The sequence below is a fragment of the Tursiops truncatus genome, chromosome 16 (assembly GCF_011762595.2).
Source record: "Tursiops truncatus isolate mTurTru1 chromosome 16, mTurTru1.mat.Y, whole genome shotgun sequence".
NCBI classification, from domain to species: Eukaryota; Metazoa; Chordata; class Mammalia; order Artiodactyla; family Delphinidae; genus Tursiops; species Tursiops truncatus.
This window is the reverse complement of record NC_047049.1, coordinates 52,814,260-52,826,526: the sequence shown is the minus strand read 5'-3', so window position 1 is coordinate 52,826,526 and position 12,267 is coordinate 52,814,260. Positions and strand designations below refer to the sequence as shown.

Sequence of the window (12,267 nt, the reverse complement as noted above, 5' to 3'; positions counted from 1 at the left end):
TGTCTTTTATGATGATGTTTTCTGTCATGTGGGAGTTCTTTATTTTTATGAGGTCAGATTTTCTTTTATGTTTCCTGGATTTGGAGACATAGTTAGAAAAGCCTTCTTCCTCTTGTGCTTTTTTTTTTAAAGGAGACATATAATTTGTCCTTCAGGCCCAGAAGACAGAGCTGCATGAACTGTGTTGCAGTCTGGCTCCAGGCTCGCTGTGTGTGGCTGTCAGTAGAGGAGAAGAAGTGACAGCCACAGTGTGCTGCCTTGGGTGGAGCAGGGGGATCAGGGACCATGCAGATGGAGCGGCAGACCCAGGCACCAGAAGCCATGCCTCAGCCTCCTTCCTGTGGCTGCCCCATGGAACAGGTCCCCGTGGCCTCACTGCCCTCAGCACTGTGGTGCTGGCACCGGCGGCCAGCCCACGCTTGCCCGGTTATTCCGGGGGCAGACACATTGTTGATGGGAGAGAGTTCCAGGTGCAGAAGTGAGGCTTCTGGCCAGGTGGCCTCTTGGAGCACTTGGTCCTAGCATTTATATTCTGGGGAATCAGATTCTCTGCTTAGAAACAGAGGGACAAGAGTGAACGAATTTTCCTTGCTGTTATTTATAACCTCCTCTTGCCTTCTAAGGAGAATGAGTCCTAGAAACCAGAGGATATTTCTTCCCCCGAGCACAGTTATTTATTGGGGAATGCAAGTGTGAAGGAAGAGGCTGGGGCAGGGCTGCAGTGTGCCGCTTCATAAAGAGGAAGAGCACCTGAGGTTCCTGAGAAGAGGGAAATCCTCAAGGGCAGATACAGAGGAGCAAAGCTGGTTGGAGGGGTGTTAAAAAAAAGCCTGCAGAGGTGGCAGCGGGAAGCAAGGGGTTTGGAGAACAGACTCCACTGATGACGGCTTTAGGCTGTTCAGTGGAACCTCACCCCCTGTCTTATTGCATCTTTTCTAAAATCTACAGTGTTCACTACTGTGTGTGTGTGTGTGGATTCATCTTAGGGCAGGTAAAAATAGGGGCTCCTTCTGGGGTTTGCCAGGAAGTGCTGGGCTCAGCATCGAAGTGTTGGTTGATGCGGGGGAAATGCAAAGACTTGGGGACATCGTGCTGGTGTTTATTTCATAAGAGACGACGACAGCGGTGGTGAATTCTAAATGCCAGTGCTGTGAGGTGGACAGACAGCAGTGACAGTGTGAGCCTGTGCCAGGTTGCTGTCGCTCAGGGGGAAGGGTGAGAAAGCTGTGGTTGTTCATGCTGGGCCCAAAGTCTGCTGAAGCTCTGTTTTCATCCCACATAGCAGTGCAGTGTGATCTTGCTGCATATCACCTCAACACACAGTGGTGTGTGTTGTTACGGGGAATGTGCTGTCAAACCCTTACCGGGCTTCATGTCAGTGGGGCTCTAGTGCAGCGGGGTCTCACGTGGCCCCGTCTCTGTATACGTTCAGGAGCCACAGTATAACAAGTAAAATCTGGGCTTACTTATGAGAAAATATCAAAAAGCAGCTAATTTATTACTCAGACCTTCTTCAGGTGCCCCTCTTCATCTCCCTCCCAGGATCTTCAATTCCACACCTGCTTCTCCATCAAAAGTCAGCCTGTGCAGCGACTCTTTCCTCCCCTCTCCCTTTCCTCTGTCCTTTTCCCTCTTACTTCTTGGTGGTGAAGCTCAGCCGTTTCCAGAGCAGATTGAGGCTGTTCACTGTCCTGGTTCTGCCTCATAAAACATGGAAGGCTAGCTGGTCAAGCCAGGTGTCCCCTTAGACGGCAGCGGTGGGTGAGACGGGGAGGGGCAAAACGAGAGTTCTCTTCAGTGCGGGTTTGGGGAGGGCGGAGGACACGCACGTGTGAATAATTTTGCTCCGATTACATTACGATCCTTCTTCGTAGACGCTGCTGTTTACGCCCTGGCCATGCTAGAGGGCAAATATGCCTTATCTCTCCCTCTGACATCCCCTCCTATCCTACTTCGCACTCGCACCTGCGTGGCTTTTTTTCAAACTAAGTGACAACAGTTTTCTTTTGGGGAAAACAATAACAGCTGGTACATTATGACCTGCAAAGCGCCTTCAAGTACCTGGACTCATTTAATCCTGTCCACAGGCGTGAGTGTGGGCGTCGGGACTGTTCACTCTCACAGTGGTCTCCCCCACTCCCTCCCCCTCCTTCCTTCCCCTCTCGCGGCCCCCTGCTCTCTCCCTGACTCTGCCGCACTCGGTCTCTGTCTCAGCAGGACTTGGGAGCGGCCCCTGTGTCCCGTCTCCAGAGAAGTCATAGTGCGCTGGTTTAAGGAGGAGCAGCTGCCTCGCCGCGCGGGCTTTGAGAGGAGCACCAAAGCCATCGCCCCCTGGTTCCACGGTAGGGTGGCTTTCCGGATCCCTGGGGCAGGGGCAGATCACTTCCACATCTCAGCCTCCCTCTGGGGTTGGTGTGGGGTCCTGAAGGGCCACCACAATCAGAGGAGTCAAGGACTTTAGACTCCGCTAATTCCGCTCCGGCCCCACGAAGACTGGCCGGTCTCCCAGGGCTAAGGCTCAGCGCTCCTGGCTCACCTGCCTGGGGTGGAGTAGAGAGAGGGCCCACGTCTGTCCTTTCTTTGCTCACTGAGTGTGTTGAGCTCAAGGCACAAGCTTTGATCTCCCCAGGGCGTGCGCTGAAACACTGAGTGACCTTGATGGAGATGGTCAGAGACCAAGCGCAACATCTGTGAGTGCGAGTCCAGGGGACTGCAGGCCCCAGGGCTCTGGACGTGCACTGCCCTCTCTGCTGGGAAGGGATGAACGTGGCTCTTGCCTACTGCCCTCACCTCACAGCCTCCCTGGCCGTCCAGGGCTCCTCAGAGGCATCTTCTGTCTCTGCATTGGGCCTGGTAGGTGTGTGAGTCCCCTCAGGGCCTGAGGAGTGAGGTTCATCTGGGAGCAATGAGAAAACCCAGCCACACGAGAGGTGAGGCTAGCCTTTCTGGTTAGCCATGGGCTCCAAGGGGCCGGGGCCCTGTGTCTTAGGCATCTCTGTACTCAGCCCTCACCTCCGCTTCTTACCTGCTCAGGGATCAGGTAGAGAAACGCATCCAAGACAAATGAACCCTCTTTCTCTGTTGCCACTGATGTTGAGTTCTTCACCTCAGTAGCATCCCCATCGTGTCAGTCAGATTATGCTTAGTGATGCTACAGTGAGAAATGATCCCAAAGTCTCAGTGGCGTCTGCCAGCCAAGACTCATTTCTTACCCATGTGACACGCCCACTGGGAGTTGGTCGTGAACTTTAATCTGGGCCTCAGACAGAAGGAGTTGCCTCTACTGGAAACGCCAGTGATCTCATGACAGAGGGAAAACGAGGGGCATGGCCAGCGACACACTGGCTCCCGGAGCTTCTGGCTGGAACTGACGTGTGCCATGGTTGCTCACATTCCTCTGGCCAGAGCCAGCCTGGCATCTGTGGTACGGATAGTTTGGAATGGTAATAGAATCTGTTGGGACCACCATCCACTTTCAGACCCCTTCCTTCTCCTGGGCCTCCACAAACCTAACAGAAGGATGGGGTAGCTCTTTATGGCTCAGAAAGTCGACAGTCGACGTTCACGTGTGGCCTAGCTGTGTGTCCCGGGAGCTGGTCCCGGGGATTCCCTGCCTCTAACTTCTGTCCCTGTTATGTGTCCCTGTAGCCCCTGTGAGAGGTTCCATTTGCATCACTGCTTTCCTGTTCATTTGTATATTATCATAATCATGGAAACACAGAACTAGCATCCTGGGCACCTGCGTAGTGCAACTTAAAAGTTCTGTCGTGGTTGGGGTTTGTCAGAACCACTGGCTGCTCTGCTGCACTTGTGGCAGCCAACGGAGAAGGCACGGCAGAGGTGCTTACATTTATCTTTAGCTTTATTTTGTATCCTGATGAAAAAGACATGTACTTTTTATATTGTCACAGAAGAAACAGAACCATGTTTTTTTTTTTTTTTGTGGTACGCAGGCCGTACGCAGGCCTCTCACTGTTGTGGCCTCTCCCATTGCGGAGCACAGGCTCCGGACGCGCAGGATCAGCGGCCATGGCTCACGGGCCCAGCCGCTCCGTGGCATGTGGGATCCTCCCGGGCTGGGGCACGAACCCGTGTCCCCTGCATCGGCAGGCGGACTCTCAACCACTGCGCCACCAGGGAAGCCCCAGAACCATGATTTAAGTCTCGAAATTTACGTAACTGATTTCGTGTTCTTCTCACAGTTCCACCATAAAGCGTGCAGGAACGTTGCTAGTCCACGGACGAGAGCTATGTGTCGAAGTTTTCATTGATCTGTGACAAGATGAAAGGAAAAGGCTCACATATGGAGGGTGGCCAACTATCTTTGCTTGAAAAGGACTGTGTTGTACTCGAAGATGATATCCTCTCCTCAGTTTTAGTGTTAAAATGTCCTATGTCTTATGAATTGATGGTGATAGTAAGCAGTATTTTTTTTTTATATATTGCCTTTGCTCAGAAGAGCAAAAAGGGAGCGGCCCCATGTTGGTTTCCACCCTTTTTACTTATACCTAAAACCCCAAAGTCTGGAACTTCTGGTATGGTCCAACTTCTCTTCCGACGTAGCAATTCCCTACAGCATCCTTGGTGGGACCCGCCCCCCCCATGTTAATCTGTCCAGGAGAAGAAACCTTCTGCCCCACAGTCTAATTGGTAGGGAGTCCGCTGCCAGTTGGCTGGGGCTCTGCTCTCAGCTGGTCTAGGCTGGGCGTCTTCGCTGGGGCGGCTCTGCCCCGTGTATCTCTCAGGCTCCTCCTGGGACTGGCAGGCTAGCCCAGGCATGCGCTTCTCAGGAACCAGAGAGCACGTGGCAGCACGTTAGGCTCCAGAAGTCTAGCCTCCGAACCAGCACCCTGTCACTTTCACCTCGTGCCATTGGCCACAATACGTCACAGAGTTGAGGCGCTGGGATAAATCTTCTGCTCCTTTCGTGTGAGGAACTGCAAAGCCATGCGTCAAAGGGTATGGAGACGGGGGGGGGGGGGGGGAGGAGAATTTGAGCCAATAATGCCATCGATCGCAATCCCAATATAAATCTTTCCTTTCCTGGGGAAAGCTTTCCTAGTTAATTTAGATGGATTTTAGATGCAGGTTAAAAAGGACTGCTGTGACTTCTATTTTCTTCCCTTCTATCAAACGTTATTTGGATGTGTCGAGGTGTAATCCAAAGAGCAATGTGGGCAAGGAGTCTGAAGACCTGGGGCCCCTCTAGAACCTCGCAGCTCTGTGACCTTGGGTATGTCCTTTAAATTCCCCATCTGTGATGATAACATTGACTCCACAGGATACGTATGAAGATCAAGCCAACAATGCGCTCTGTCCGCCATAACGAGCCGTTGGCGTGAGTGCTGACGCTCTGAGGTGGGCCACTAGAGACCCCACCTCCCCGGGGAAACAGTTCGGGGACGTGGGCTCAGAGCACAGACCGGGAGGGAAGGAGGAACTGGTTCCCCGCTGGGACCACGGGGTTCTTGATAAAGTCCCCTCTGTTAAAGAGAGAGAGAAGATGTTAAAGTCCTTCCTCGTTTCTCCTCGGTTCATTGTTATGTTCCAGTGGTTTTAAGAGAGACTTCTGGTATACAAAAATACTCCTGGGAAAAGCTAGTGCATATAAGCTTGACGTTGGGGGAAAAAAGTATCTATTTTTGGACTTCACCATGTATCTAAAACTATTAAGAATATCCTCTGTCTGAACACTGGCTCAGTCAGAACCCATTTCTTTTCCTGAGAAAAGAAAACAGTCTAGAAAACAGTCACACTTGGTCCGTGGTTCATTGTCCTGGCAGCAACCCACTGGCTGTCTGTGACTGGCCCTTAGTTAGGGCTTGGCGGGGAGTGGATGGGGCAGATTCCCGGCTGCGCAGTGGATGGTGGAGCTGGGGCTCCGGAGTGGATCTCCTGATGGCCTGTCCTGCATTCGGGTGGGGTGTTCCCATCATGCCTTTTCTGACAAGCACCATGTGGATGGTGCAGCCTGCGGGGGTCCAGCAGCCGGGCGTGGCTTTCCGTGCAAAGCAGAGCTCCTAAGTGGAATGGGCACTGCTTCCTACCTGCCCATGCTGCGACTTCAGGGCACACGAGGAGGAGAGGAGTGTTGAAGGTCCCAGGGCTGCAGGGTTCTAGGCTGGGTCCCTCCCTTCAGGTTCCTTGTCCACCTTGCTCTTGACCACAGTGCATCCGAATGTCTTTGAAGGGGGGAGGGGGGAAAATGTAGAAGTCATAGCATTGTTAGTGATTATTTGGGGAAATGTTTGTGTTGCAGAAGGGGGGAACAGAGCCACTACTCCCCAATCTCTGGAGTCCTGTCTGGAGAAAGGGAGATTATTAAAGGGGCTCGGGGGCTGGGAGTTCTAAAGAGACACATTTCACTTCAATAGAAGAAAGGTGGTTGCAGCTACTATTGGGCAGCAGGATGGCTACTGGACTCCTCAGATGGGTGGCCCGAGGGCCCTTGAGAGCTTTCTCTCCTTAGCATCTGGGATGCAGTGTGATTCTGCTGGCATTGCCCCAGGACCTCCAAAGTTTTCTCAGGCGGTCAGGAGAATGGGGAAGGCTGGCCAGGGCGTGAGGCTGGCCGCAGAGCAGGCGCCCGGGCGGGAGTCTGCGGGCTGTGGAGCGAGGTGTTCTTCTCCCAGCGACTGTTGTGCTTCTTCTCCTTATTTGTGTCCCTATTACTGATGTTGTTTGCGGTCCAGGAACTGAGGCACAGCAGTGGGCACCCCGTCTGGATGACCCTTCCAGGAGTCCTGCAGGGCGGCAGCCCCTAGGAGGTGGGAAGGATTGTGCCTGGGGAGGCCGGGGCTGAGTGGGAATGGGGTCTCGCTCGCTGCCCCCGGCCCCGGTCCCCCACAACTGCATGCACCGGGACAGCACATCCTCTCTGAGCTGCACCGAGCAGGAAAGGCTTGAACTGGCTGATCAGTGTTCATCACTGGCTGCTGCCGTGAAGTCTTGTGTGTTTGCCTGGCTGTGTAGACGTGCAGGGTGGTTTGACGTGCACCATCTCACAGGTGCTCTCAACTTCTCCTCGAGCTGGTCATGGTTAGCCCTTTACAGATGAAGACGCTGATGACCAGAGAGTTTGAGAAGTCACCCTTATTCACCCAGCAGTAAGCATGGGAGCTGGGACAAGACGTAGGGCCTCTGGACCCCAGGTTTTCTTCCTCCACTCTGGTGGCCCCTTGAATATGCTGCTCGCCAGGCAGGGAGCTTGGGGCGAAAAAGCGCCTCCTCTGGATCCACAATCCCTTACTGTATATTCACTTGAACTTCTGTTACGCACGGCCCGAGTTCTTTCTCTTAAATCTCACCCCTCCTCAATCCGTGGGCCTTCCAGAGCAGAGCTGCCACTGGTCTCCTGGCCCAGCTTGAGGGGAAATCTGGGAGCGCCCTGTTTGGTCTTTGGGGTCATTCTCAGGGGCTAGAGTGTCTGGGGCTGAGATGGAGTGAGCCAGCTAGGCTCTTGTCCTCGGCTTTCAAGATCAGTGGAAGGATAGGAAACTACGTGAGGCTTTGGAACTTGTTGAGAGGTGGCAGCCGGAATGGGGGACCCGGGTGGTGTGGACCCAGGCACCACATCCATGTGAAGCAAGGACTAGCTGAAGAAACCAGGGGTAGAGAAAGTGGTGGTGGTGTTATAAGGATTACATGTATGGTTTTTATAAAGTGTTCAGAACTTGCACTAAATGCTTCCACTTGTTACATGGAATAAATCAACACGGTAGCCTTTGGAGACGCATATCGGGGTTTGAAGCATGTAAATGTGGCTTCATACCCTGAGAGTATGCCACTGCTCTCACTTGGAAGTAAAGAGAATGATGACATCAAACGACTGTGCACAAAAGGAAGATGGTACATATTTAGCCTTCCCCACAAAAGTAAAAGTCTGAATTTTTTTTTCATTCTAAATATGATACCCATCTTGAAATTTTTTTAAAAGCTGTGAGGGGTAACACGTGGGTCATTTGGAAGGATGATTAGCATGTCATGATCCATCTCGTCAAGTCAGATTGCTCATTTTCCTTTCCTGAGCAGAATTTGGAATGGAAAATTTCCACCAACTCTGATCCCAAATGCAAACATTTCTAAAGAAGAAAAGAAGTAGGTCAGTTGACCTACTTTTCTCTTAAGTTCTTGCTTAAGCTGTTTCAACTAAGAAATAAAGGAATCTTTTTCCTTCTTTTTAAAAGAATTGTGCACTGGCTATAGGGTATCAAAAAAAAAGATTACAAAGAGAGCGAAATTATTTTTTGCTTTAGGAAAGCATCGACTGTAATGGTGTTCCCAAGATTGTAACTCTTTCCTTTCTGCTCTCTATAATTCCGTGTTTCTGATTTCAGACCCTTGGTGTCTTGTCTACCTAACGCTTTTAGTCTGGATGTTTTGCTGAGATTGTTTTCTGATGCACAGCTGTGGGTAACTCAAATGTGTGGGAAGGGACAGGGGTTGGGGGACCTAGATGGCTTGGATTTGATAGAACTGATTTTTTATTTTCTATCGGGATTAAATAGAAGCACAGAGTGACAATAAACTTGATTTCTGTTGATGTAATTGATTTAATATACTTCTGACAGTCTCATCGTATTTCTGGTGGTTACAAGAGATTCCTCCTACCTTGCTAACTCCGGGAAGTTTCTATCATAGGCTAGACCCAGGAAACTGCCGTTAGGTTTTTTTTGGCTCTGGGACCTGTAGTCTAGTTTCCCACCAGTCCCCAGCCCCAAGCTCATCCCAGCCCTGGCACCCAGGGCTCCAGCTCATGCCAGAGCCCTTGGCCTCACATTTCTGTGACAACAGGCATGGGGTTGAGGTGGAAGACTTGGGGTGGGTGGCACAGCTGCTGTGTCTTCAAACCACTAATGTCCTCAAGGTCAGCGGCCTCAAGCAATGGAACACTGGGTGAAAATCACAAGGTGCTGGCTTTGGTTCAGTCTGATCATCTTTTTAGCAGTTAGCTGTCCTGAGATGGGATAAACTACCTCCAGGAGCTGGGAGCACCCACTGCTGGGATGTGTAAACAGAGGCCAGATGGCTCTTCAGTCAAGACAGTGAAAGCGTGCGTTGTCCAGTATGATGGGGATTAGATCAGATGACACGACTTTTCTCTCCCACCCCTTCCTACTGTGAGCTCTGCTTTCTCTGTTTATCTGAGAAACAAATATGGCGGCTTTGACACTTGCTAGAGAATAAAGTATGGTCACTACAGTAGTTGAGAAGCTTTCTGGAAATGACTTATGTAACACTTATGCTTAATTATTAAAAGTTTATTAGACCTGGGGCTTCCCTGGTGGCGCAGTGGTTGAGAGTCCGCCTGCCGATGCAGCGGACACGGGTTCGTGCCCCAGTCCGGGAAGATCCCACATGCCGCGGAGCGGCTGGGCCCGTGAGCCATGGCTGCTGAGCCTGCGCGTGCGGAGCCTGTGCTCCGCAACGGGAGAGGCCACAACAGTGAGAGGCCCGCGTACCGTAAAAAAAAAAAAAAAAAAAAAAGTTTATTAGACCCAAATTACCTTCTGTTTAGTACTTAAGTTCTTTATACATTCACGTGTCAGTGTCATTTGCTTACAGCTTTCGTTTAAAATAGTGATGCTGCTTTTGGGTGTTGTGATTCACACTCCCCCTCATCAGCCCCCCGGGAGTGCACGGGGCAGGAGGGTGTCCCCTGCTTTAGGATTCAACCTCCTGGAAACACTTCCTGCAGGGGATCAACATGGCTTTCAATTAACGTGTGTTTTCTCCTGTAATCGTCACAAATATGCTGTCCGCCCCCTGCAGACAGTAAGGCATTACCAACATTTGTGTAGCCACATTTCAAGTTTAGTTAAGTGCACAAAGAAAATGCACTTTTATTTTTCTATAATTTCTCTGATCTCATGAAGTTATCACCAACTCCTTCTTCCCTGCTTCCAGGCCCTGTCCCCTGCATGGGGCTGTGGAGGTGCCCAGAGGCACCACTTGGACTGGTGGCATCCCTGGGCAGGGGGTACCTGACCTGGTACCACTCCTCCGTCAGGTGTGCACTGGTCTATATCCACAAAGTGTGGTTGGTTGGCCTCGTGTGGGCTCACACTGGCTTTTATGTTTTACCTGGTAATTCAGTGACCATTTCCTTTGCGCTAGCTTTGTGTCCAGTAAATATCGAACATCCAGTATGTCATTTACCCTTTGCACAACTTTCTGGAAGAGGTAATAATACTAGCAGTTAGGTCCATGGTGCTTACAGTATGTGGGGCCCTCTTCTAAGCACATCACATACTTTAACTTCTTTGATGCTCATACTAACACTGTGTGCTTGCTACTAGCATTAGCCCCGTTTCACAGATGAGGAAACTGAGGCATAGAGAAGTGATGCCACTTGCCTGCGGTTCACTGTTAGTAAGTGGGGGTGGTGGGATTCAAGCCCTGGTGGTCTGGCTCCACAGTCCACGCTCCTATCTGTGACGCACTGTAGCATTGCTGCCATCTCAAGGTAAGGAACTAGAGGCTCCAAAGGTTAAGAAACTGCCCTGGGGCACGCAGTGCCCAGGAGAGTCAGTTCCTTTCCAGTCCAGGATGTCTCCTTGAGGATGAAGAGATGGCTGTTCCTTTAGGAGACATCCAGCCATCTCTGGGCCGTAGGGACAGCTGTTTCAGCTGCCATGCCTTATTCTTGGCTGGGGCAAGTGTCTGCTCCTCGTGCAGCTGGGGCCGCCTCCCATAGACTTCCTGAGGGATGCTATCCCAGTCTCCACCATAAATGCAATAAATGGAGTCCTCATGGAGTAAATGCAGTAAAACAGGGAGTTGTCAGAGTTTGGGGTTGTTGAATTCCCTGGGCAGGGGCACCAGGGAGCAGGCTCCCTGTGTAAGGCAGTTAAATCATTTGTTGATTATTAATATTAAGCTTCTGTTGTCTGTGAGACACTGTACTAAGTACAGGGCATGTGGTGGTGAACAAAACTGACAACTTCCCTCCCCGAATGGCTTACATTCACTTGCAATTAACAGAAAAATAATCGTACTGGTATCCTCAAAAGAGAATTTATTGGCTTATGTGACTGGAAAAACCCAAACATCAGGCCAGCTTCAGGCTTTGCTTGATCCAGGGAGCTTAAGTTTTTAGCAACTGGCCTCTCTCCATCCCTCAGCTCTGTTGCTCTCCATGTTGTTTTTATTCTCAAGCAATGCATCAGCCTGTGGTTGCAAGTGTGCGTTCATTCTCCTAGGTTCGAATCCAACAGAAGATAGGGCATACTTTTCTCTCAAATAATTTCTGGTATTAGTCCCATTATTCTGCCTTGTTGGCTCTGGTTTGGTCACATGCCCACTCCTGAACCAATCACCATGGCCAGAGGGATGAGCTCTCTGATTGGCTAGGCTTGAGTCACATGACCATCCCGAGAGCAGGGAAGAGTCTATCCCATTGCAACTGTATAGACCGAGTGGGATGGTGTGGCCTCACAAAGGAAGCTCACCATTCCCTTGCCAGAAGAAGGGCAAATGGTCCTGAGTGGGCAAGACCAATTATGTCCACCATATTGAGGAAAATAACTGGCCTAGTGGAACTCACAGTAAGTGAGACTGGCGTGAATCAAATAATGAATTTATGCTTCCAGTTGAGGTTAGTGCTACACAGGATCCTTGTGTAGCCAGTTTCAGAAGTCGTTTTGCTGGGTGGTTGCAACAATGTCATGAACAGCGGCATCAGTGATTTGAACCTGGCATGTCAGCTTGGAGCAGGCAGTCATGGGCGTGGGATGGTGCCTCTTGTGCATAATATATCTGGAACCAAGATGCTTGTCCAGAGAAACACTCGTCTCAGCAGTTAACTGTGGCTAAATTTCATTTGGAGTTATAAAAAATGAAGGCATTTGAACTCATTCATCACAATCTGTGTGGCTTTAGGATGCTCTGAGAAACTGTTGAGAATGAAGCGATTAATAATTCCAGCCCCCTTAATGATACCATCTGGAAAGTACGGCAATAAGAAAGGGGAAGGAAAGTCACAGAAATGAATGAGAAAGGTAATGGAGGAGTTGTTGGCCGGTGAGGTGTAGCTTTGGTGAAAGCTTTAAGAAATACGCATGTCAGATAAATTGAGACCATAAAAAGTAAAACGTCCTGTCTGGCCTGCCTGCCTTTCTTTTCAGTGGAGAAGCTCTAACAGAAATAAAAGGAGCTCATTTGGTTACTGAGGTTCAATTCCAAGCTAACGATTTCAGGGACGGAGGTACGGAGGTGGCAGAGGGGTTGGGAACTGAATCCCGGGTCTGCTTTAGGATTTGCTAACAT

General features: G+C 50.5%; 1 protein-coding gene across 10 annotated transcripts in view; it reads left to right on the top strand.

Moving 5' to 3' along the window:
• The window catches only part of SH2D4B (SH2 domain containing 4B), a 97,642-nt gene that overhangs the window by 71,464 nt on the left and 13,911 nt on the right, over positions 1-12,267 (top strand). For 5 of the 10 annotated variants that reach the window (XR_012326549.1, XR_002174502.3, XR_012326550.1 and 2 more), the window contains one exon: positions 2,215-2,342. The exons of 3 other annotated variants lie outside the window; for them this stretch is intronic. Coding sequence is in view for 3 of the 7 variants with exons in the window: in XM_019925768.3 (XP_019781327.1) it covers positions 2,215-2,342 (128 nt within the window). In the remaining 4 variants the exon portion in view is untranslated. The remainder of the gene's footprint in view (positions 1-2,214; positions 2,343-12,267) is intronic. 2 more of the 10 variants (XR_012326551.1, XM_019925765.3) reach the window with 1 other exon arrangement.